Raw genomic sequence first — 26,388 nt, forward strand, 5'->3', positions numbered from 1 at the left:
ATTGACTACCAATTGCAAACTTTGACCTGTTTCTGTGTGACAAAGGAATGAGTTGTAAAAACTAAACTTGTGCAATTTTGTGTTTATGGGCTTTTATGTAGTAAAAATCCAAGCACACAGGAGACTAAAACCTAAAACTACAGAAGTTTCTGCAGATCACTCAAAATCTACTTGGGATCATAGATTTTTGTCAAGGCAATTTCTTGCTGCTGAGTGTTGAGTTAAAATTATGAGTTGTAATGTGTACAGCAGTGCTTATACATTTTATGGTGCAGACTGTCAGTGAACGCACCAGGAAATTCTGAGTACCTGATATGCAAAGAGTGCATATCAGGTACTTTGATGTTTATTGTGTGGACCGATAAACATCAGGAGACAGATAACTCTACAATGTAACTCTTCTATGAGAAATGTGTCATAAGATTCAACTAGTAAAGTGACATCGACTTCTGCACAAAGGAACAGCTCGGCCTTTCACCTTCCAACCTTGAAGAGACCCTGATCTAAACCTGTTGGTGCTGAAACTCAACAGTCAGCCTAACTTAGAGAAATGTACTGGAAACAGACTCGGGCCAGTTCTGTGAGAATTGAAAGTGCAACTGGGAGCACAGATGTACATCTCTTGCAACGCTGATTGGTCAGTTGCTGACTAGTGCCTTGGAATGAAAAGGGGAGGATTCCTCTATGTCAGCATGGGAGAGGAGCCGTCATGTCAATTGCTTTGGGTTCCTTAGACTCTAATCACGTAATAAAATAAACTAAAATAGTTTAGTTACAAAACTTAGATCAGTTTATGCAACTGGTTTCCCCAATTCATTTGAGCTAACTTGACTTGTTGGGTTTTACAGTGTGCATAGATTTCTTTCAGAATTATATATATATAATTTTATTTTTTTCACATTTGCCTGTTGTGTAAATGTAACCTCAGTTATTGTTTGTTTAATCTGTCAAATGTAGAGTGGAATTACTGCTTTTTAAATATATTTTGTGTCCATCTTGTTTTTTATCAACTTTATTCACTTTTAATAAATGAAACTTAATATTTCATTGAGACTTATTTTTATTGTACATTCATGGCTCTCTGGAATGGAAAGGATTCATCCTTGAAACTCCTTCTGAAAGTAACATGGCCAATTAATTTATAAATGTTAATATAATTTTATGTAGTTTAACTACAAGTCAAAATTTTGTAGTTTTACTGATGACAGTCTAAATATTAGAAAATACATTTAAGTTCAATCTATTTGTAAGAAATTAGCATCTGCAGATCTTACCTCGTATTTCTGTCAGTCTGTCAATGATGCCTTCAGGGATTTTCTCTGCAGCTGGAGGCTGAGAGGTTATCCAGACCTTGGCCTCTGGAAGCAGGTTTCCTCTGATAAGGTTTACTAGTAACACATCGACTGAGGATGGTTCTCTGATATCAGTCAAAGAACTCTCTTTATACTTTTCAAAGTCTAAATGTTGATATGCATCGAGTCCATCCAACAGAAACATAATATTTAACTGGGAATAGTCAGAGATGATTATATTTTTGGTCTCCTCAAAGAAGCAGTTGAGAAGCCCAAACAAACTGATGTTTTTATTTTTTATCAAGTTAAGTTTTGAGAAGTCAATTAGGAACAAAAGCTCAACAGGTTTTGCCCCGCTTAAGGCATCCTTGATCCAGGTGAAATATGACCAGGTATCATTACCCTTTTCAGCCCATTCTTTTATAAATTTTTTCATGTGAAAAGATTTTCCTGTACCAGTTCCTCCAATGGTCAGCACAGTTCTAGTTTCCTTTCCTTTCCCATCTTTGAAGATCTCAGAAGTGGATGTCACTACTTTTGTAAACTTGTTCTCCTTACTTTCCACTTCTTCAGAGCCATTTTCTCTTCTGATGATATGTTCTGTTGTTCTCTGGTTTGGATGACTGATTTCATCTTTTTCATCAGTGATTTCTTCCAGAAATTTATTTTTCAGACGTGATTGTAGCTTCTTTCGTTGCTCATCGGTTTCTAATCAAACAAAGCAAAGTTATATAACGATGTAAAATCATATAACTCTTGAACAAAGTCAACAAAAATATAGAAGCTAAATTAAGAGTAATTGACTTAGACAAATATTCTTACCTTCACATTGAACAGTTTTATTGATATATTCAGAAGGAATCTTATCAACTCCTTTTGGTTGAGAAATGATCCAAATATGAGCATCAGGAAGCAGATTTCCTTTGATCAGATTCGTCAGCAGCACATCCATTGATGCTGCTTCCTTCAAGTCTTTAACTTCTTTGTTGTTTACAAAGTCAAGAGGAAGTGTGCATTCTTCCAGACCATCAAGAATAAAACATATTTTATTCTTATCATCAATGGAAAACACAGCATTTTTTTTGTTGAAGAAATCATCCAGCAGAGACTCCATGCTTTTTACTTCATCCTTCTTTGTATTCAACTCCTTGAATTCAAAGGTCACTAAAGCCTTTATGTTTTTGTTGGATTTTCCTTTTGCCCAGTCGATCATGAACCTTCTTTTTTGGAATGTTTTACCAATTCCAGGAACTCCTTTCATTAGTACTGCTAGCACATTGTTGGATTTCTTCTTGATGGAAAATAAATCTTCAAACTTGACTAGGTTCTTTTTCCCACTTTCATCAATCTTCACAATCTCTGAGAGTTTGGGGTCATTTTCATGTCGACCCACCTCCTCAAGAATTACTTCCTTCAGGTAATTTTCTTCCTTGCCATCTTTCCCTGTCATTGCAAAATACCCAAAATGTGAACAACAGGAATAACAATAACTTCATATTTGTAACACGGTTAGAAACACTATGTTCAGAATTATTGTGTAGAAACAATCTGTATTTCTTCCTGGCAACAATTTAAACTCAGCTAAACAGCAATAAGATGCATTGAACTCACCCAGTAAATTAAGATGTTTACAAAATAGACATGTTTGACTTGAAACAAAAACAACTGTCAGATGTAGTAGAAATAAAATTTGACAAATACTGGCTAAAACTTAACTGGGTATACTATAAGGTAACAGGTAAATCTGGCAGCATGGTGGGCTGCCAGATTGTACCTGTGCCCTGCCAGGCTAAGCATTGTTTATTTATTCTAAATATATATTTTTATACAACAATAACTCTGATAGCAAAGACAGATTGTTAGGCGGTTCACATTAAACTGGGCGCAAGGGTGTGCACACGCATCACGCTGCCATGCACCACTAAATGTTTATAACGCGCTGTGGATTGCACACTCAAAGTAGTGTTTTTGGAGGGTGCTCTTTGTGGAGACATATGCATCAATCCTACTGCTTGCTAGGCTCAAATACAGTTAACCCAAACCTCTAAGGGTGACTATATTAAGGGTGACTCATAGTCGATCTTTAAAGAGGTTCACATTGAGTACACAGTGATTCTAATGTGAGCGTCTATATTTGTGAATAAAGAACCACATGTAGCATAGCATTTACATCTCATAGATGTTCGCTCCATTTGTATTTTGGCACAAGCTTAACACCGTCTATGATTACAATGACATAAAACAGAATTTCTTTTGTGTTACAAACATAATAGCTACAAACTGCAAAAATAGAAAACTTAGCTTGTCATCTTCATAAGGAAACCAAGCTTTTGCATGTACTCCAAATTGTTCAAGAACAGAAGCTGATTTAATTTGGGTATATCTTTTCAGGCGTTCTTGGTGATTTTGGGGGTGAGGGGTAAGGAAGAAAATAACTTATTCTACTTAGAAGCTGTTGGCTTTAAGATATTCCTGTTTCTACGGAACCTGGTGCTGCAAGGTTGGAGACCTTGTCCTGTCAAGCGACGGGGCCTGGATAATACCCGTGTTAAACGGACGGCGGAGTCCGGCGACAACAAGCGCTTAAATTCCGTAACAATTTTTTAAAATCTTTTTTAATCTTTTTTTTTTCAAAACCTCTTTCTCTTTCTTACTGTTTATTCAATGTCACATGCTGTTTTTTTTTCTTTAATTGTGTAATTAGCATTTGCCTTGTTGCTGAAATGTGCTACACAAATAAAATTTGATTGATTGATTTAACATAGAAATGAGTTTATTTTACATATTGCAAAACCAAAATTATTTTTATTACTTTCAGTCATAATTCTAACATCTTCTGTTGCTCTTAAGTTTCTAATTAGACAAAGTTATGAAATGATGTAAACTCATATAACTTTTGAATAAAGTCAATAAAAATGCTTAATTTGTGTACAAGCTCAAATAAATGTCATTGATTAATTCTTACCTTGACATTGAACAGTTCTGTTGATATATTCAGAAGGAATTTTATCAACTCCTTTTGGTTGAGAAATGATCCAAATATGAGCATCAGGAAGCAGATTTCCTTTGATCAGATTTGTTAGCAGCACATCCATTGATGCTGCTTCCTTCAAGTCTTTAACTTCTTTGTTGTTTACAAAGTCAAGAGGAAGTTCGCATTTTTCCAGGCCATCAAGAATAAAACATAACTTTTTCTTGTCATATTTGGGAACATTGACATTTTTTTTGTTGAAGAAATCATTCAGCAGAGATTCCATGCTTTGTTCTTCATCCTTCTTTGTATTCAACTCAGTGAAATCAAAGGTCACTAAAGCCTTTATGTTTTGATTGGAGTTTCCTTTTGCCCAGTCGATCATGAACATTTTTGTTTGGGATGTTTTACCAACACCAGGAGCTCCTGTCATCAGTACAGTTCTCACATTTTTGGACATACCAGGAAACCGAGATTTATTGGTAAATAAGTCCTTGAGCTGGACTACATGCTTTTTCCCACTTTCAAACGTCACTATCTCAGAGTGTTTCGGGTCATTTTTATGTTGACCCCCCTCATGAATTGGTGTCTTCATGTCATTTTTTTCCTTGGTATCTCCTCCTGTAATTTTTAAATATATGTGAACAACAGGAATAACCATAACATATTTGAAACATGGTTGACAACACTCTTCAGAATATATTTTCAGCAATAATCCACACTAATAAATCATATTTCCTTCTGGCATCCAACTATCATCAACATCAAGCTTTCAGAATTAAGGCATTGAAACAATCTGTATTTCTTCTGGGCAACAATTTAAAGTCAGCTAAAAAGAGATGAGATTCACTATGTGTCACCCCGGCAAATTATGTTTACTCTATGGACATTTTTGTCTTGAAACATCAAGACAAAAATGTCTTGATGTTTCAAGACATTTTTGTCAGACAAGATCTGACAAATATTTGTTTAAGTATCACAAGATTTGAGGCTTTATAATTTAAGAAGAGACAAAAAACTATTTGGTCTTCTTAGTAGCAATTAGTTTTACTTTCCGATGGCAATTTTTCCTTAATACACAAATACAAACACCACCAACCAAAAATTAAGTAAAAACTTAACTTTACAATTAAAAAATATAATTTGATACAGAACTTCTCTTAAAAGTATGTATTCATTGGTCTCTGAAGCCAATGGACTTCAAAAACCTTGTCTCTTTAAGTCATGCTCACCTGTCCCAGATGTTCCAGATTGGTTGACATTGTCACTGCAGACACAGATAAGACATTTAACTGTTTTGATTTGCATTTATTAAAATGGACATGTGTTTAGTGATCCTGTTTAAAGTTAAAATACTAGCGAGTAAAATAATTTATTTTTACTGGGGCCAGGACTTCATCACATTCATTTTAATAAATTAATTGCATATGTTTTAATGTGATAAAATATTTTAATGCAATTATTTTTTTTTATGGAATGTTTTTTATATACAAAGGTAGTAAAGCTATTCAAACCTAAAATACCATCTCAATGCAAAACATGTTGCAGTATGCACAGATGTCCCCTACGCCAATGTCAGCATTCACAGTTCATATTTGTAAAGAAGTGACATGCATAATAAGGGGGTTCTTGAAAGCTGAATGTGTATAACGGCACTTTTTAAGAATCTGGATAGGTTACATAACCTAAACAACCAATTAAAACAATTAAATATAATTGTCGTTGACCTCATATCTATTTATTCAATAACTTAGCAACAAAAACAGTTTTTGCATTGAACATGTTTATTTTGTCAATCCATGGTTTTCAATAGACAAAATCGCAATGATGTACTTCCGGTTGGCAATACGTTCTAGGAAGTATAATGATAACTGTATAAAAATTCCAGTGAATTCAGGTTTCAAGTTTTAATTTGAAGTTTCACCCTTGGATCTGTCACTTTTCAAATTCACTGAAGAAGAGATTGGAGTTTGGTGCTGAGGTAAGCTAGAAGACAAATAGCAAAATGTTTTATCTCACCTCTACGATGGCGTTTTAGGGCCAGGCTAAGAATTTTTTTTTTTAATTTATGAGAATAAAGTCATGATATAAGAACAATATCATAATATTACAATAATAAGGTCATATGACAAAGCTGAAATTTGATAACGTTGTAATATTATCATAATAAAATCATGATATGAGAATTAAGTCAAAATAATTCTAATTATACTAATATATTAGAATTATTATTTATATATTAGAATTATGTTTCCTTTTATAAATAAGGACAAACTTAGTTCTTTAACACTTTAGCATTAAATTATTATCAGCAGCAGGACTTTGAAAAGGTTGTGCAAATGACTGTCTCTATTCCAAGGAAAGTGTTTGTGATAAAGACCCAAATGCAGCAGACACAGGCAAAGAGTAGATTTTGAAGCTTAATTTAAAACAATGAATAATAACAAAAACTTACGAAAAAAAAAAAAAAAAAACCCATAGGGACACAGAGAGCCAGTGCAGAACAAAAACAGGCATCCAGTAAAAAGAACACCAGGGACAGAACTAATCATACCTGCACTCATTCAATACTTTGGCCCACTGCAACCTGTGGGCCATAAAAGTTGCATCTTTTATGGCCGATGACTATTATAAATTATTAACTTATTGCTGAGAATGCAGTTTTTTCTCCTTTTCACTGCTGATGAAGCTATGCCAACTCTACTTGAGTCTGAAAGTTTTCATTCACATGTGTGGTACATTATTTGATCTGACTCACATTGCAGATAATGTGGGCAAGCTATACTGTAATTAACAGATGGAAAATCAAAGATTAAGCGAACAACACAAAAATATAAAACTGATGGATGATATAGCAGGGTTTCCTCCAGAAACTTGCAAACCCAAGTGTTACGTCCACCAAGGGCACAACATACTTGAGGACACGAGACAACAGATGAGTTCAACCAAAATGTTTTTTATTCATAGATTCTCTTCACTTTGGTTTTCTCAGTTCAGCTTCTTCTGATTTTCTGAGAAGAAAATGGAGGTCAAGCCCTCAGATCCCGTGTCCCAAAGAAAAAAAAGATAAAGAGAACAAAACCCCAAAAGTATTAACAGAAAGTTGGACCTGGTGAGCCGGTCAAACAGAACAAAACGGTACAGCAGGGGGCCAACCCTATACAGGGCCGTCGAAGCCCCTACTAGTACCGGACTAGAAACAAAAGAACCTAATGCAAAAGAAAAATCGAAAACAGGACAACCGGTCCCACCAGGCCAAACACACAACGGAAAAAACAAACAAAGGCTAACAGAAATACCACATGGCAGGCTGGAAGCCTCAGCTGCGGCCCACAGCGGCTGGTGGTGGTGGAGCGAGCGGAAAGGCGGAGCCCAGGCGGGAATGGAGGGGAGGCTCCCTACATGCCGAAAGCCAGCCTATTTATAGGCGGACCAACAGCACCACAAATTAACATAATTAAATGACCAAAAAGAAATTATCCAAAGTCCAAAATATATTTACAAAAAGTCATTTAATCAAGGTCTATAAGAAAACGAAAAAAAAAGAAAGACAAAAATCATAATGTGCCCGAAGCACATAACACCCCCACCCAAAGACTCTGAATGGGGATTGAAGTAAGAAAACTCAACCCATTCAGAAAAAAAACAAAAACAAAACAGGACTAGAGCCGGGAGAGTGCATCGGCCACTACGTTGTCTTTACCACGAATATGCTGGATAGAGATGTTAAATGCTTGGAGTCGCAGAGACCAATTCATCAAACGGCGGTTTTTATTACGCATGCGATCCAGAAAAACTAACGGATTATGGTCCGTAAAAACAACCACAAATCCGTTAGAACCCCCAACATACACCTCAAAATGTTCTAAAGCCAGAACCAACGCTAATGCCTCCTTTTCAATGGTGGAATACCATCTCTGATACTTGTCAAGTTTCTTTGAAAAATAAGAAACCGGATGTTCTACCCCATCAGTACCATCCTGAAGAAGGACAGCTCCGACGCCAGAGTCACATGCGTCAACAGCCAACTTAAATGGTACGTCAAAACGAGGGGCAGACAACACAGGAGCATTAACTAGCAAATGTTTAGTTTGCTCAAAAGCAGATTGACACTGATCAGACCATATAAAAGCTACTTTAGGGCTAAGTAGGTCCGTTAAAGGAGCAGCCACAGAGGAAAAGTTTTTACAAAACCCCCTGTAGTAACCAACCATCGCTAGATAGCGGCGTAGCTCAGTACGAGTGGTGGGTACTGGAACAGACAAAATGGCCTCTACTTTAGCCTCAACGGGGCGCACTTGACCTCCCCCCCACCCTTTTTCCAAGATAGGTCACTGTCGCTTGGCTGAATTGGCATTTAGAGAGATTAACTGTCAAATTAGCCTCACTCAGACGCGCAAACACAGTCCTTAAGTGATCAACGTGCTCAGTCCATGTATAAGAACAAATCACCAAGTCATCCAAATAAGCCTCGCAGAATGATAAACCTGACAAAACAACATTCATTAGCCGTTGAAACGTCGCTGGGGCGTTGCGCATCCCGAAAGCCATCACGGTGTATTGAAGGAAATCATCGGGTGTGACAAAAGCGGAAATTTCCTGGGCTCGTGCCGTTAAGGGTACCTGCCAGTATCCCTTCAGCAAATCCAGCTTGGTCACAAACTGGGCAGCCCCCACACAATCCTCCATACGAGGGAGTGGATAACAATCCGGCCTAGTCACCCCATTCACCTTCCTGAAGTCCGTACAGAAGCGGTCTTCTCCATTGGCTTTAATAGTCAGGAGGCATGGCGAACTCCACGCACTACTGCTGGCAACAGCAAGTCCATGTTTCACCATGTACTCCACCTGCGTCTTCAAACGGCGTCGCTTGTCTGGGTTCACTCTGTAAGGATGTTGTTTAGTAGGCTTGGAATCACCAACATCAATATCATGGCTGAGCACACGAGTCTGAGTGGGAATGTCTGCAAACAGTGACCTATAAGACTGGATCAAACGAATTACATCAGCCTGCTTGGAAAAGTCAAGGTGAGACAACAAGCGAGGCAAGTTTTCCAACCCCTCTGAATTTGGAACCCTTCCCTCAGCGATAGCCGGGGAGAAAACGTCACCTTCTGGTTCAGCACTGGACAGCTCCTCCCGTGCGTCCGCACCTGCCCCGACGCATGCGTCATCTGATTCACTGGAAACAACTGACAGATTTATTCAGAGTGGGCGCACGCTCGATATACGGCTTCAACATGTTAACATGACATAAGCGTGAAGTCCGCCGCCGATCAGGAGTAGAGATCAGATAATCGCGATCTCCAACCTTTCTGGTGATCGTGTAAGGTCCACTGTAGCGTGCTTGTAAGCTGGAACCAGGAACCGGAAGTAAAGTCAACACTTTTTCCCCAGGCTGAAAAACTCTCAAAGTTGCATTTCTGTCAAACAAAGACTTCATTTTAGCCTGTGCAGTTTTAAGATGTTCTTTAGCTATCTCGCACGCACGGCTCAACTTCAGTCGAAAATTACTGACGTAGTCCAATAAATTTTGGTCAGATTTTTCACACAACCACTTCTCTTTCAATAGCTTTAAAGGACCGCGAACAGTGTGAGCAAAAACCAAGTCCGACGGGCTAAACCCGAGAGACTCCTGAACCACCTCCCGAATAGCAAACAGTTGTAAATGTACCCCTTCATCCCAGTCTTTGTCAAACTCCAAACAGTAGGTGCGAAGCATTGTTTTCAAGGTTTGATGGAAACGCTCGAGTGCGCCCTGACTTTCCGGGTGATACGCGCTAGAGTGACAGTGCTTTATGTCAAGTTGATGTAAGACCTGCGCAAATACTTTAGACATAAAGTTAGACCCCTGGTCAGTCTGCACAATCCGAGGTAAACCAAACACTGAAAAAAAACTTCGTTAATGCTTTTACCACTACAGGCGTAGATATTTTACGCACCGGAAAAACCTCTGGAAAACGAGTAGAAGTGCACATCACTGTTACCAGGAACTTATTTCCTGCTTTGGTTCGAGGTAACGGACCCACACAGTCAACTAATACTCTTTCAAATGGTTCAGCAATGGCTGGAATGGGATACAAAGGAGCAGGAGGAATCGTCTGATTTGGCTTTCCAGATACTTGACAGAAATGACACGAATTACAGTAGCGCACGACATCACTCTTTAAACCCGGCCAAAAGAAATGACGCAAAATGCGATCATAGGTTTTTCTTATGCCGAGGTGACCTGCTAATGGATTATCATGTGCTAACCGCAAAATTTCTGAACGATATGGAGACGGAACAACAATCTGCTTCACCACACTCCACTCTTCAACAGGAGATACATTTAACGGCGTCCATTTACGCATCAGAAGCCCATCATCTAAAAAATAGCCAGTAGAAATGGAGTCAAACTTCTCAGTCAATGCATCGTTAAACAGTTGCGCTAAACTTTTATCAGTTTTTTGGAGCTCGATCAACCGCTGTCTAGATAATGACAGTGTATTTATATCAGACACGTCCTCCACAGTTTTATTTAATGGAACATGGTCGGATTCAGCATTGAACAAAAAACTTTCACTCAAGTCAAACTCATCTTTATTTTCATCTTGTTGACGTTTAACTGCTGCACGCGTAACTGCGCACGACGTGAACACATCTGGGTATGTACGAGCAAGTTCATCTGGACAGTCGCGTAGCACCGGAACGGGTGTAACGTCCGGGGTAACCAACACTCGACCCCCAGCCAAGTCGTTGCCCATGATCATGGAGACGCCTGCTATTGGGAAACTAGGACGCACCCCAACCACAGCGTCACCAGACCACAGCTCAGACTGGATCACGACTTTGTGCAGTGGAACACAGATGTCTTGCATGCCAAAACCACGAACTGGCAGAACAGAACCAATCGCAGTATCACTATTTAATGGCAAGATCCCCTCCAAAATAAAAGATTGAGAGGCAGCGGTGTCTCGCAATATTTTTACAGGGATCTTTTCACCAGTCAGAGACACGGAAATAAACCCATCCATAACGAAAGGCTTAAAATCAGCATGCTCGCAAGGCTTCGTTGTTGAAAGTGACTGAGTAACGCGATTTACAGTTTTAATTAGAGCGACCGGCTTAACGTTCTTTTTCAGTAAAACTGGGCAATTGGCCACAATGTGTCCCCTCTTTTTACAATAAAAACACGTTACATTAGTTTTTAAATCCAACCTGTTATCCGATTTGCTTTCAACGCCACCGAGCGCAGCAGGTATATCTGATTCAACAAGTGAAATAGTTTTGGCACACTCCTTCCCGTTACTTTCAGATTTGTCAAATTTATTAAAGACATGTGAGCGCTCAAAATTACCTTTGTGCGTCAGCATGTACTCATCAACGAGAACTGCAGCTTTTGACACATCCGACACTTTATTTTCATTCAAGTAGGTGGTAACTTTTTCTGGCAAGCTGTTTTTAAAGTCTTCCATTAAAATGAGCTGCTTAAGTTGTGCAAAGTCAGCAACATTTTTAGCAGAGCACCAACGATCAAAGAGAATTTCTTTATCCCTAACAAAATCCACATACGTTTGATTGTAGTGTTTTTTTAATTTACGAAATTTTTGACGATAAGCTTCAGGTACTAGTTCATACGCCCTCAAAATAGCACTTTTAACTTTCTCAAAATCAAGGCTGTCAGCCACAGGAAGAGACGCATACGCCTCTTGCGCTTTACCACTTAATGCACACTGCAACAACAAAGTCCACACATTTTTAGGCCATTTAAGTGTGAGTGCCACTCTTTCAAACAATGTAAAATATTTATCAACATCCCGCTCATTAAATGGAGGAACCAAACGAACATTTTTACTAACATCAAAATCATTTGATTTGGGTTGCGAAGACCCAGCACCAAGCTCAAGTTCTTTCAAACGCAGTTCGGCTTGTATCTCCATTCTTCGTTGTTCAAGATGCAGCTCCTTCTCTCTCAAAGCAAGCCATCCTAATTCAACTTCAAGTTCCTTCAAACGAACCGGGTCATCTGGCAACGAAGCTTTCGATAGCGACCCAATAGGACTTTTTGGTAAAACTGTAGCAGGAAAAATCCCTATCTGAACCAGTGCTTCTAACAACTCAGCTTCAACTGTTCCTCTTTTAACACGTTTATCTACTGTAACCTTGAAATGCTCGGCTATTAACAGCAACTGATCTTTTGTACATTTACCTAAAGTATCCAATGTGGGCTTTTGAACAAACTCATCCAGGTCAAATTCCATATCTAACCTTAGAATCAAGCCACACTTAATCAGGAACACTCATACAAACAAAACTACAAGAACACCAGACCCGAATGTCCTAATTAAACAGCGCAACGCGCGCCAGCTGCGCAACAATGCCCACTAAACCCAACATAATCGCGAAAACATGAAACAACCTTAGGACACGACAAGTTTGTAAAGGTAAATTTTGTTTAAACGAGCCCCCATAAATATGTTACGTCCACCAAGGGCACAACATACTTGAGGACACGAGACAACAGATGAGTTCAACCAAAATGTTTTTTATTCATAGATTCTCTTCACTTTGGTTTTCTCAGTTCAGCTTCTTCTGATTTTCTGAGAAGAAAATGGAGGTCAAGCCCTCAGATCCCGTGTCCCAAAGAAAAAAAAGATAAAGAGAACAAAACCCCAAAAGTATTAACAGAAAGTTGGACCTGGTGAGCCGGTCAAACAGAACAAAACGGTACAGCAGGGGGCCAACCCTATACAGGGCCGTCGAAGCCCCTACTAGTACCGGACTAGAAACAAAAGAACCTAATGCAAAAGAAAAATCGAAAACAGGACAACCGGTCCCACCAGGCCAAACACACAACGGAAAAAACAAACAAAGGCTAACAGAAATACCACATGGCAGGCTGGAAGCCTCAGCTGCGGCCCACAGCGGCTGGTGGTGGTGGAGCGAGCGGAAAGGCGGAGCCCAGGCGGGAATGGAGGGGAGGCTCCCTACATGCCGAAAGCCAGCCTATTTATAGGCGGACCAACAGCACCACAAATTAACATAATTAAATGACCAAAAAGAAATTATCCAAAGTCCAAAATATATTTACAAAAAGTCATTTAATCAAGGTCTATAAGAAAACGAAAAAAAAAGAAAGACAAAAATCATAATGTGCCCGAAGCACATAACACAAGTGATTTGCCAACGGACCACCGTGTTTTTGTATTAAAAATACATTAAAAGTGGACAGGAAATTTGATTTGAATATAACTTGGTAATGCCAACTAAAGGCAAATACAAAAAAATAATAAAAAAAATATATATATACTTTTTTAGAATCTTACTTAAATCAAAATTCAAGAATTTATTGTATTAAGTTTCTTAAGAACTTAGATCAAAATAATTTCACCTGTTAAGTAGGCTTACTTTTTATGTCAGAAGGGTTGATAACTTTGCTGTATAAAAGCAAAGGAATATAAAAAAATGTCTTCACTATTATGCATCTCTGTGGCAATTTATTGATAAGCTTCAATAATTGATACATATTATTGAGGCTGTTATTGTTTAAGCCAGAGGTTTCCAAACTGTGGGGCACGTCCCCTAGGGGGCGAGGGGGAGGCGCCATGCCATTGCAAGGGGGGCGCGGGAAGCCGTCTGGATGGATGAAAAAAAAAAAAAACAAAACATGAACACTGTATGCGCTTGGTTTTTACCTTAGAATGGAAAACACTCTGTTATTCCTATGTCAATTTGATACAGTAGGGGCTTCCACACTTCCCATATCTGTGTCCTCTGTCACTTTGTTAACATATGTGGTAACCTGTTTTTCCGAGCCGCCTACAAACGCAACATGAACGCTGAGACGCTCGCGCTGGGTTTTTTTCAGTGCAAGTTCCTTGGCCTGAAAATTTACTGACATAAGTAAATTGGGCAGTGTTTAATAATACCAACAACAAAACAAAAACAGCTGAGAAAGTAAAGTTCAGGTCTTTTGAAAAGCAGCAGGTTTTCAAAAGACCTGCTGCTGTTTAACGTGTTTCTGTTAAACAGAAAGCATGTATTATTCAGTAACTTTATTCTGTATTAATATATATTCTTCAATCTGTCAATTTCTTTCTGCAAAACTTAACAAGAAGGTCAACTTACATTCAATTAAGAAATAAAAATATCTTCAAAGAAAAGGCCCTGACCAGTCAGTTTATCTCAAACCACAATAAGTCCAGACTGCCATCAGTATTGACTTTGTTCACTTTAAAGAACAAGAAGGAGTCTGGAAAATTCATCACTGAATGAGCTGCTGAATTAATTTTCTTCTAACACACCATCACTCTCTTAAATACCTGACCTGTTCATGTTTACTGAATTAATTTATACAACAATCGGTGCTCCTTATGGTATTAACCTTAATCACACTGCTATGTCTTGTATGCTGTACATTTTTTGCATTAATAAAATTGATCTGTGTTTTATATATATTTCTTTGTTTTATAAATTATTTTTGTATTTTTTCCTCCTGCTGCTTGAGATATAGTGCTATCTAGAATCAAACTACTTGTGTAGATTACAAACTTGGCTAATAAACCAGATTGTGATTCAGATTTTTTTTTTCAGTGCAAGTTGTTTGATGTTTGTTTTCCTACATTATTTAAAATGTTCATTTAAACTCATAAAAACAGGGAATAACTTTCAATTTGAAGCTATCTACTTGGTTTTTATTTAAATTATGTCCTGTTATCTTTTCTATTTTTCTATTTTTGATTATTTCACAAAGAACATAATGCTCTTTGCATTAAAATAATTTTCAAAAGTTATGAACTATCTATTGGGCAGAATTCACTACTAAACCACCATAACTGTTGTACTTTGTACTACTTTCTATTGTGTTTTACTAAGAAAATACATAAAACATTACCAAAGTGTCTTACCTTTGATCTTCACTGTCAAAGTTTATAGGGTCATCCTTGGATCTGTCACTTTTCAAACTCACTGAAGAAGAGTTCGTAGTTTGGTGCTGAGGTAACCTAGAAGACAACCAGCAAAATGGTTTTATAAGCTCTGGCAAATCAAAATCAGTTTTCCCCTTAAACTATACATTTTTACAAAACGATTAAATAAAATATGTGATGTGAGATGTTAACAAACATCTCACATCTATAATGGAATTTTAGTGCCATGCTGAGAATTAAGTTTTTAAATTAAAGAATAAAGTCATAATATCATGAGAACAATGTCATAAAGGTTCAACAATATAATGCTCTGTTTACCTGCCAAGATCTGTTATTTTTATTTTATTAAAATTATTAAAGTCATTAAATACAAAAAATAAATGAATGACAGAGTGGATAATTTTTATATTTAATGGTGCAGAAAAGGATTTTTCCTTTGTGCCAAAGCAATTCAAGTCTGTTTTTCTTTTATTGTGCTTCTAAAATACAAATAGCCCAAAATGTTATTAATGAACACAAATCTTGATAGTAAAGAACAACTTCATTTTGATTTCCATGTGTTTGACATCACTGGAAAAGTTAGTATGCACTATTTCAGAATCTGTAAATAACTCAAAATGTCTTGGTCGACTTGTTCATGACTTTGTTGTGGCCGTTCTCATTTTCCAAACAGCATCAGCTTTATCATTAGGATAAACAAAGAAAACAACAATAAGTACATTAAGAGACTAATACTTTCATTTCAAGTTGTATAATATGTTGTGTCATTGTGGGGGCAATTTCAAATTAAGTGGTCTGTGAGTGTTTCTTTGATAAGTTAAGTGATCTTTGGCCTGAAAATTTACTGACATAAGTAAATTGGGCAGTGTTTAATAAAACCAACAACAAAACAAAAACAGCTGAGAAAGTAAAGTTAAGGTCTTTTGAAAAGCAGCAGGTTTTCAAAAGACCTGCTGCTGTTTAACGTGTTTCTGTTAAACAGAAAGCATGTATTATTCAGTAACTTTATTCTGTATTAATATATATTCTTCAATCTGTCAATTTCTTTCTGCAAAACTTAACGAGAAGGTCAACTTACATTCAATTAAGAAATAAAAATATCTTCAAAGAAAAGGCCCTGACCAGTCAGTTTATCTCAAACCACAATAAGTCCAGACTGCCATCAGTAATGAAGCTAATAGCGAAAATTCAACCTGGAAGACTCCATCCCCTCCGTTCGTCCATCGGCGTCATGCTCATCTCCGACCTCAGCGCTGGACCTCACCTGGCGTGTCCAATCATCAATCAAGCTCAGCATAAAAGGATCCACGCCCAAGTCGTCGGCCGCTTCCCAGCTGCGTTCAATCCGTTCATCTGCTCGCCACAGCTTCTCAGCCAGCACGTCTCATCTTCTCCACAGCTTCGTGATTCTCCGTCCTTCTACCTCTCATCCTGCGTTGGCCTTTTCTTTTCCCCTCAGACGCTCCTCTGTTGCAAGAGATGTTTCTCCCGATCTCAGCCTCGATTATTTCAAGCAGGCTCACCCGCCTATCTCTCACCTATCTGGGGTTTCCCGTACTCCTCGACCCACCTTCGAAAAACGTCATAATAAGCCCTGTCACCTCGTTACCTTTGAACTTTTGCCATGACGCACGACGCAATTGCTTCCCGCACAATCAGTGAGTCCAGCTAGCTAACTGCGGAGCTCTACGTGGAGGAGACAGCCTGTTAAAATATGCCACGTAAAAGACGACAGAAACGAAGAGAGGATCCGACGGAAGCAGCAAGGCCGTCTTCCTTCGCCCGCCAAAGTCTCGCCGCACCGATCCACGTCACCTTTTTCTCCCAGCTCACCATCCATTCTCCCTCCATTTCTCCACCGCCGCTCTCGCATCGTCTTCACACCGTTGCCACGCGATGGGTCAGCCACGTCAACAGCTTCTCTCTTCCGCATGCCGCCATGGTCAGCACCTTTCCGGATTCCCCTCTCTGCGCCCGTCTCAGGCTGTCGGGGTAAGACGTAGCATTCACATGTCTCATTCGCATTATTACGAACCGCATTTCAATTAGCCTATTCTCTCCCGAACTCGTAGGCCACTCGGGCTGCGCCCAATATGCTCGAGAGCTTTTAACTGCATGTTGAAGAATCGACTTGTGTTTAGGGAGGCGCTTTTAAACGCCATACCAGCTCTAAGATTCTCTCACCGGGTTTTACTCCCGTGCGACAGCTAAAGAGACCTGCTGCTGCTGTCTCAGCTCCGTGTGTGTTCGAATTATGGCAGCAACCAGCAATTCGCGAGCTTCGCACAGTTTCCTCAATTAACCGACTGAGTCGAGCAAGCGTTGGAGGCAGGCAATGTTAAATAATAATGAAAGTTTATACAATGTAGCACCTTCAGCTCGTCGACTAGTGGCCTGTAGCCCGCTGATATGTTCTAAAGAGTGTAGGACCCTCGTTATTGAACGCTTTGGAAATGTCCTCGTATGAGTAGTTTTACCGCAGTGTACCTTCTGCCCCCATAAGCCATGCCCTCATGTTAACTCGTCTGGAGTCGGAGCAGCCTAGAGGGATTACTCATTCATATATCAGCACTCGTATGCGCACTCAGCTACTGAGAGCCGTGCAGCCCATTGTCTCGGGTGTCTCGGCTACCACATTTTTATTTCAGCTCCATTATCAGCAACTTGTCAACCGAAGACCATGCTGTCTTTGACTGTGTCATAATACAAGTCATATTGCCAATTGTCTCTGCGCACGAGTACGTATTAATCATCCAGTAATTAGGAGTTTTGCCTCAGTTGTGAGGCATCACACGCTGTTCAGTTGCTGGCCACAGATCGTGAAGTTGACTTAAAGCCCTCCATGACAATCTCGGTACAATCGTTCCAGACCTTATCAATTAAACAAGCCATGAATTCTCGCTTACATCATCCATTTCAGCAGCTCAAGTCCTCAGCATTTTCTAACTCGTTTCACTGTCTAACCTGTTTCCGGAGAGTAATGTCAGCAAGTGATCCCGATCATCGCTCGCTATAAGTTGTGTTTTAACTATAAGCCAAACCTCCACCATCTGTCTTATGTCTTCTATCGCCACCATTTAATTTAGCATACCTGTTTGTTACGATCTGGTCATTTTAACACCATTGCCGATAAGCTATCTCCCTGCCTGTGCTGTGTCCAGTCCTGCTATTAGACAAGTCACCCATTTCAAGCTTAATCTCATCCTGCCTGTATATTTCCTCAGTTTTCATCCCCATTCTGAGTCTCGGCTTTTTCTTCATGCTCATCGTAGTTCCAAGCCCTGCATGCACGCAACCTTGAGGGGAAGAAAAAAAAAAGTATGTTCGACTACGTTCACCAGTCTCGAGGTATTCTCTTGGCCTTACGCTAACATCCAGTGCCAGACGAGCACTGCGCAATTCTCTGGTGGTGGTTGGTCAACCTCATGCAAGTGAATGTTATCCTGTCAATATTTCGCATATCTTTCCCCTCTGTCCTTTACACCCTTAATTTAAGGTTTCTTTCCAGTCTGTAACACCCAGCTGGCCTTCACCCTCCTGACTAGCTCTGTGCCTTCTCAGTCACTCCCTCAAGCTGACCCGTACCCCCAGGCTGGCTCCGCCCCGCCTCAGCTGGCCCATGTCCCAGCTGTTCCCTCTGTCTATCCAGCGAGGCTCCTCTCCAGCCCGCACCTGTCATTCAGCCTTTCTCCAGGCTATTCTGCTGTCCCGTACCCCCCAGGCTGGCCCCGCCCCGCCTCAGCTGGCCCATGTCCCAGCTGTTCCCTCTGTCTATCCAGCGAGGCTCCTCTCCAGCCCGCACCTGTCATTCAGCCTTTCTCCAGGCTATTCTGCTGTCCCGTACCCCCCAGGCCGGCTCCGCACCGCCTCAGCTGGCCCATGTCCCAGCTGTTCCCTCTGTCTGTCCAGCGAGGCGCCTCTCCAGCCCGCACCTGTCATTCAGCCTTTCTCCAGGCTATTCTGCTGTCCCATACCCCCCAGGCCGGCTCCGCACCACCTCAGCTGGCCCATGTCCCAGCTGTTCCCTCTGTCTGTCCAGCGAGGCGCCTCTCCAGCCCGCACCTGTCGTTCAGCCTTTCTTCAGGCTATTCTGCATCCCCACAAGCTGACCCGTACCCTCCAGCCCGGCTCCGCGCCGCCCCATATCCCCATGGCTGGCCCCCATTCACCTGCCCGGCTCCGCTCCATCCGTAGCCCCCAAGCTGTTCATGCTCACCTGCCTGGCCCCGCCATCACATTAACCACCAAGCTGTCCTGCTTCCTCCTGCCTGGTCTCACTCTCGCAGAGTATTCCTCCACTGACTCTGTCTCCAGCCTGACATCATGTTATGGTTTATCACTGCTGGCCTTCTTCCACCAAGTTTCCTCGTGTCATCTGTCACCTCATATCTGTTCCTTCCATCAGTGCCTCACCTTTTCTCGTGATCAACATCCCTATTGGCTGACCACTTGTATGCTGTGCCTTTTCTTTCCTCTCAGCATTCTCCTCCTCCTGTCCCTCAAATCAACTCACAGGTTCAGAGTCCCACTATGGACTCTTTGCACCTCAGCTTCCGCGTTCCGGGTGGAGCGGCTCGATTGTTTCCGATCCAATGCAAATATCATTTACACTAGATGCTGCAGTGCTTGGCCAAGGTTTGTACATCGATCCGAAGCCCCAACAAGTCAGCTGGAGAAGGGTTTTAAGATGTACGCTTAGTTATACATTCACTGACACAAAGGTGAGTTTTACTTAAATTTTGTGGCTAACATTAGCCTTAGCTTATGCTAGTAGGCAGAATTCTCGGTCATTATTCTTGTTAAAATGTGCTATTTAAGTATCTAAACATTCTAAGGGACAATGTATTATCCAATTTCAAGTCGTTAGTGTCAGAGATTAACGGGGGAGGTTACAGTTCGGGCTTTAGCTTCCGAAGCCTGACGAAGCTCAACAAGCCTCCTAGCTTAACAGTAGCGCAGCTCTGATATCAGAGATCTGCTTCAGCTGACCGTTCAGGTTCAAAGTTGCTGCTTTAGAGAAATAGGACCGTGTTGCTTCATGCCTCTGTTATTTTGTTTTATTACCTTTGCATGTTTCTTGTGAAGAGCTCAGATAGAACGGTCTTTACAGCAGTATGTACAGACGGATCAGTTGCCCTTTCCCTCCTCTCACCTTAGGGCCTCGGCCCCTGCCTCAGCCCCTTTTGGGGGGGAGAGCATCCCTAAGCAGAGTTGGGGGCGTTCACCCGAGATCACAGTTCAAATCTTCCGCCGGGGCTTGAGCGCCAAAGAACTGTCATTCATTTCCTAAGAACCGTTATTAATTTTGTCATTAAATCTTCAATCATTCATTTCTACGTCTGAGTTTTGGCATGTCCCAGCATGGCCTGCCCCTACGGCTGGCCCATGACCTACCCTTCCTCTCATTGTTGGCCCATGTCTCAGTAGTTGTTCGCTCATATTTCCAGCAGGGCTCCCTTACAGCAGGCACCTCTTCTCCAGCCTGTCTCCAGGCGATTGTGTCCCCGAAACTGATCCCATCTCCTGCCTGGCTCCGCGCCTTCAACTATCCTTCACTCTCTTGCCTGGTATTTTTCAGCCTTTCTCTTAGCATGCCTCATTCTTCGAATGGGCTTCATGATATTATGAAAACCCCTCTAGCAATCAATTTGATTCCTCCTTCCAGCTTCTCACCTTCTAGACTTCTGCACTCGTTTGGCGACTACCAGTACTGTGTTTCTCTCCGCACCCTCAAGCCAGCTCTCAAATTTTAGGTCCCCTTTTCTTTGGGCCTCGGCCCCGGCCTCAGCCCCTTTTTTTGGGGGGGAGAGCATCCCTAATCGGTTATCGGGATGTTCATCGAGTTCACATCAAATCTCAGCTCAGATCAGCTGCCGGGGCCCGAGCGCCAAAGAACTGTTATTCATTGCTGTCATTAAATCTTTTAATTGTTCCCTTTTTCTTCGTCTGAGTCTTTCCCGATTGAATTGACTTTGTTCACTTTAAAGAACAAGAAGGAGTCTGGAAAATTCATCACTGAATGAGCTGCTGAATTAATTTTCTCCTAACACACCATCACTCTCTTAAATACCTGACCTGTTCATGTTTACTGAATTTATACAACAATCGGTGCTCCTTATGGTATTAACCTTAATCACACTGCTGTGTCTTGTATGCTGTACATTTTTTGCATTAATAAAATTGATCTGTGTTTTATATATATTTCTTTGTTTTATAAATGATTTTTGTATTTTTTTCCTCCTGCTGCTTGAGATATAGTGCTATCTAGAATCAAACTACTTGTGTAGATTACAAACTTGGCTAATAAACCAGATTGTGATTCAGATTTTTTTTTCAGTGCAAGTTGTTTGATGTTTGTTTTCCTACATTATTTAAAATGTTCATTTAAACTCATAAAAACAGGGAATAACTTTCAATTTGAAGCTATCTACTTGGTTTTTATTTAAATTATGTCCTGTTATCTTTTCTGTTTTTCTATTTTTGATTATTTCACAAAGAACATAATGCTCTTTGCATTAAAATTTTCAAAAGTTATGAACTATCTATTGGGCAGAATTCACTACTAAATCACCATAACTATTGTACTTTGTACTACTTTCTATTGTGTTTTACTAAGAAAATACATAAAACATTACCAAAGTGTCTTACCTTTGATCTTCACTGTCAAAGTTTATAGGGTCATCCTTGGATCTGTCACTTTTCAAACTCACTGAAGAAGAGTTCGTAGTTTGGTGCTGAGGTAACCTAGAAGACAACCAGCAAAATGGTTTTATAAGCTCTAGCAAATCAAAATCAGTTTTCCCCTTAAACTATACAAAACGATTAAATAAAATATGTGGCATTAACAAACATCTCACATCTACAATGGAATTTTAGTGCCAGGCTAAGAATTAAGTTTTTAAATTAAAGAATAAAGTCATAATATCATGAGAACAATGTCATAAAGGTTCAACAATATAATGCTCTGTTTACCTGCCAAGATCTGTTATTTTATTTTATTAAAATTATTAGTCATTAAATACAAAAAATAAATGAATGACAGAGTGGATAATTTTTATATTTAATGGTGCAGAAAAGGATTTTTGCTTTGTGCCAAAGCAATTCAAGTCTGTTTATCTTTTATTGTGCTTCGAAAATACAAATAGTCCAAAATGTTATTAATGCACACAACACTTGGTAGTAAAGAACAACTTTATTTTGATTTCCATGTGTTTGACTTCAGTGGAAAACACTCTTTCTGAACACAACTCACAATTTGAAATTAAATGGTCCCTGAGTGTTAGATGGGTTAAATGATCCTCAGCCTGAAAATTACTGCTATAACTAAATTGGGGGCAGTATTTAGTAAAAACCAACAGCAAAACAAAAACAGCTCAGAAAGTAAAGTTCTGAGTTAAAGATTTTCCTTTCAAAAACAGCAGGTTGGACAGATTTAAACAAAAGCCATGTATTATTTAGTAACTTTAATCTGTATTACTATATATTCTTCAATCTGTTAATTTGTTTCTGCAAAAGTTAACAAGAAGGTCAATTAGATTAAATTAAGAAATCATTACATAATCTCATTTGGAACTAGTGTCTCACAGTGTCTACAAACAAACTGTAGAATTTGTGGGTGTTTTTCCAAATATGCCAGATTAATACCACTAAAATTATGTTTAACTACTTTTAGGCAAGTTGCTGCATATTGTAACAAAGTTCGTAGATTCAAGGAATGGAACTGATTTGTCAAGTAGTCTTTGAACAGAACGGTCTTTAAGTTTTAAGATATGACAATATTACAGTAAGACTTTCCTCCATTTACACTGCTCATACTTGACCAAAATCTTTTTTTCTTTTTAAATGAGGGTTCACACAGTTTGAAGTAAACACCTTACAATTAAGCTTGTCATTTTCTTCACCTATGTTCTGAATTTTACATTCATTCTTCAATTCAATAAAATTTTGGAAAATCCAAATGATCAGTTTAACATATTACTTTTTTCTCTTGAAGTTTTCTAGAAAAGATTTGACTGAAAACAAAAAAGCTTCACTTACCTGCCACCCGACATGATACCATCCTTTTCCTCGGACATTTTGTTTTGGATCTCCTCACTTTTCAGTAGCTTTATATTTTATCTTCATTTGTTACTTCATACTCGACATCTTGCTTCAATCTTTTGTTTTTCTCTTCTTGCAAAAACACAGTCATAGACGCCGAAAAAGTAGCAATCTCTATGAAAAGGGAAAACATCTGAACTGTATGAAGGTCTTAAGATTTATGATCAAAGTCGGTTCCAACAGTCTGCAAAAAATTATTAATATTTAACAGCATCAGAGCTGTACAATAAGGAACTTTGGCCTTGATATCTAAATCTAAGAACATTTCCTGTCATAAATCTTGCAGTAGGAGAATCAAGCAGGGAGATTTCTTTTAATGTAAGCCTACAAACCACAGTTAAGCTCAAAACTGCAATAACAAACTTCTTACTGGTCACTTGTTTTATACTATCCCCTTTTAGTTCACATCAAATTCACATCAAAGTGTGGTATTCTGCACTAACCTTGTGTTGTAGCTGTATATTATTTTTTAGTTTGCATTGTCTTAATGTTCTTTTTCAGTGTCAAATGAAGGATGATCAATAAATTCTGTTCTGTGTATAATATCTTGTTAACACAGTAATAATAACAAAATATGTGAATAGTGGGTCTTTGTTTCCTGTGTCTTCCAGACTTCACAGTTTCAGGAGATAAAATAAATAAAATTTTATTTTTTTTCATGTTCCAGTAAGAATGGAACATCAATAATGAAATAAAAACTTTGGACTTGGAAGTCCAAGAATCTTATAAATATAGAAAAAAGAAACAAACAATTCATAAGTAAAAGCATTCTTTTAAAAGTATTTTACTTTTAGGTATTCATACATAAAAAACAAATCTAAGACAATGTAAAGAATACCAACTCAGATCCTGACAGCTTTTAATATCTAAACACGAGGTCTGTCCACATTTTCTCCCTCCATCTTGACATGGTTGTTCATTCCTCCATATAACCTTTGTCTGAAATGAGCTTAGCAGATCTAAAAGCTGCTTTTGGAACATTATAAATGAAACATTGATAAATATTCTGATGTTAAATGCTGCCACAAGACAAAATGTTATCATTCAGTTGTTGACTGTGTTTTTCTATGACTGTTTTTATGATGTAAAGCACTTTGAACTGCCTTGTTGAAATGTCCTATACAAATAAACTTGATCAATTGATTGATAGTATTCAGCAGGTTGTTTTCCTCTCAGCACAAAGACAGTGCTCTTATCTTTATGGAAAGAGAGATCATGTTTCATGATACGCATCAATAAAATTATAGTATTGGAAAATACTGGGACAATAAATTCCTACAGATTTGTTAATCATTTCATAAGTAAATCACTACATTGATTTTCTAATGAAATTATGCATTTACTTTATGTAAATAAGTTACCAGTTCAGACACTTTTTATTGCAGTTTAGATTGTGGTGATTTTATTCTTTTGTGCTGAGTTTGCATGCATTTATAGAATGTGTAACATCACCTTGTCCTCTATAATCCTATGTCCTAATTTGTTACTTGAAAAAATATCAGAAAAAAACTGTAGCAAGTTTTACATCCAATGAATAAAAATTTAATTTTGATTAAGTATGGAAATGCAAATGTAAGGTAAGTTGTGCCTATCTTGATAGTGATTGTTGTGCTTATGATGTACTGTAATTTGGAAGCTAGTTTTTTTCACCAGGTTCCAGTTTGTCTCAGACTAATTGTGGTTGACAGTAGATTTGGTGTTAATTATATACGACTGCCTCATAAGTTTTAGATAAATCAGTGAAATGTTGTCAAGCTTCTAGTTCAGCTGCTAATTAAGACACACACCTGTGTGCACGTCTATATGTACAAGCTTCAAATTTCACATGCACAAATTTTGCTGATGGCTTAGCTGGAGGAGCGCAGTTGAGTTTCGAATGGATGGAATGAATGGAGAGGGAGTGACATCGCCTCCCGTGTCTTCAGCCTCTGACGCATTTCTGGCTTCCTGAAATTCTTGGATGAGACAGAATTTCTGTATGATTTTTTTATTGCTTTGTTCAATCATGGTCATGTATGTGATGCTCACACCCTGCCTCTTGCTCTCTGCTGTCTTTGAGTGTGATGAGTAGCAGGAAAGGAGTGGGGTAGGGTTTAGTTATCGCAGGGCAATGGTACATGAGGACAAGGATTGAGAAGCACTGGACTGCGGTATAAGAACAAGTTTTCAGAACTCAGAGCTGACAATGTTCCCAATAAACCCGAGTGCTTTTCATTAAAACACTACCTGGATGATATTGTTCCAAAATACACACACACAAGCACCCCCACGCACACACGCCTGCACATACACAGACAGGGCTTCGTAGAAGATAGTTATTTATTAACTATACATAGCACATGTTTATATTTTCAAAGATTATAATTACTTCATATCAAAAAAGACAGTAAACAACAAGTTAAACAAAATCTATTCACAAATGTCTTGGAAAATATAATTTTTTAAATACATATTTTCTAATGAAAGGGAAAACAAAGCTAAATGTCAGTTTTATCAATCAGCAAATTTGTTTTCAACACAGAATAAAAGGGTACAATTCAAAATATTCTGGATTTCATCAAATAGTTTAAATATCAGGCTTGTATTTGTTCAAATTGAAAATGTTGTCGAGAAAAGTCGAGCTCATCCCACTTCCCCATGCTGGAGATTTTAGTTTAATAATAAAAATAAATAAAGTTATCTTTAAAACTGATTACACAGGTGACATCAAGACCCAACAGTAGAGTCAGACGGTAATAAAAGTAATCTGGTTGTGTGTGTTGTTATTGTGTCCTGCAAACTTTGCTTTAATTCTACTTTTTTCTATTTAATCATAAAAAAATCATAATCAGACAGAGAGAGTGTCATGTAACAGGAAGAGCAGGTTTCCTGGAGAAAGAGGAAGTTTCCAGCCTGCAGTGATTAAAAATAGTTCAGACTGCTCATTTTGAGCATTAGAGGTTTAAAGAATAAAATCTAAACATTTTGAGTAATTGGATAAAACCCAGAGTAAAATACTTAAATTAATAATGATAACTTATGGTTTAACCAATGGTTGATGTTGGTTTGATTATAAGAATATTTACACTTACTCTTATACTTATGGAAGTACTTAAAGGTGAAAGAAGTAACTGTA

The 26,388-nt window shown here is 38.9% G+C and overlaps 2 protein-coding genes across 2 annotated transcripts; both read right to left on the reverse strand.

The window, feature by feature from the left end:
* Positions 1 to 1,054: 1,054 nt before the first annotated feature.
* Positions 1,055 to 2,854, reverse strand: LOC148156312 (uncharacterized). Its single transcript, XM_088010664.1, has 2 exons — positions 2,115 to 2,854; positions 1,055 to 2,000 (listed from the first exon to the last, which is right to left on the reverse strand). The coding sequence occupies exons 1-2, from the start codon at positions 2,740 to 2,742 to the stop codon at positions 1,255 to 1,257; spliced, it is 1,374 nt and encodes a 457-aa protein (XP_087866790.1). The 5' UTR covers positions 2,743 to 2,854; the 3' UTR covers positions 1,055 to 1,254.
* A 1,253-nt stretch (positions 2,855 to 4,107) lies between these two features.
* LOC148156313 (protein NLRC3-like) lies at positions 4,108 to 5,744 on the reverse strand. Its single transcript, XM_088011302.1, has 2 exons — positions 5,496 to 5,744; positions 4,108 to 4,884 (listed from the first exon to the last, which is right to left on the reverse strand). The coding sequence occupies exons 1-2, from the start codon at positions 5,569 to 5,571 to the stop codon at positions 4,247 to 4,249; spliced, it is 714 nt and encodes a 237-aa protein (XP_087867428.1). The 5' UTR covers positions 5,572 to 5,744; the 3' UTR covers positions 4,108 to 4,246.
* Between the last annotated feature and the right edge of the window lie 20,644 nt (positions 5,745 to 26,388).

Source organism: Poecilia mexicana, unplaced genomic scaffold (genome assembly GCF_051168715.1).
Source record: "Poecilia mexicana isolate PSO_F unplaced genomic scaffold, ASM5116871v1 scaffold_12, whole genome shotgun sequence".
Classification (NCBI taxonomy): domain Eukaryota; kingdom Metazoa; phylum Chordata; class Actinopteri; order Cyprinodontiformes; family Poeciliidae; genus Poecilia; species Poecilia mexicana.

Coding starts and splice junctions, on each gene's coding strand:
- LOC148156312 (XM_088010664.1), bottom strand. CDS start 2,742: ATGACAGGGAAAGATGGCAAGGAAGAAAATTACCTGAAGGAAGTAATT. Junction 2,001..2,114: donor TAAAACTGTTCAATGTGAAG/GTAAGAATATTT, acceptor TTGTTTGATTAG/AAACCGATGAGCAACGAAAG.
- LOC148156313 (XM_088011302.1), bottom strand. CDS start 5,571: ATGCAAATCAAAACAGTTAAATGTCTTATCTGTGTCTGCAGTGACAAT. Junction 4,885..5,495: donor ATCTGGAACATCTGGGACAG/GTGAGCATGACT, acceptor TAAAAATTACAG/GAGGAGATACCAAGGAAAAA.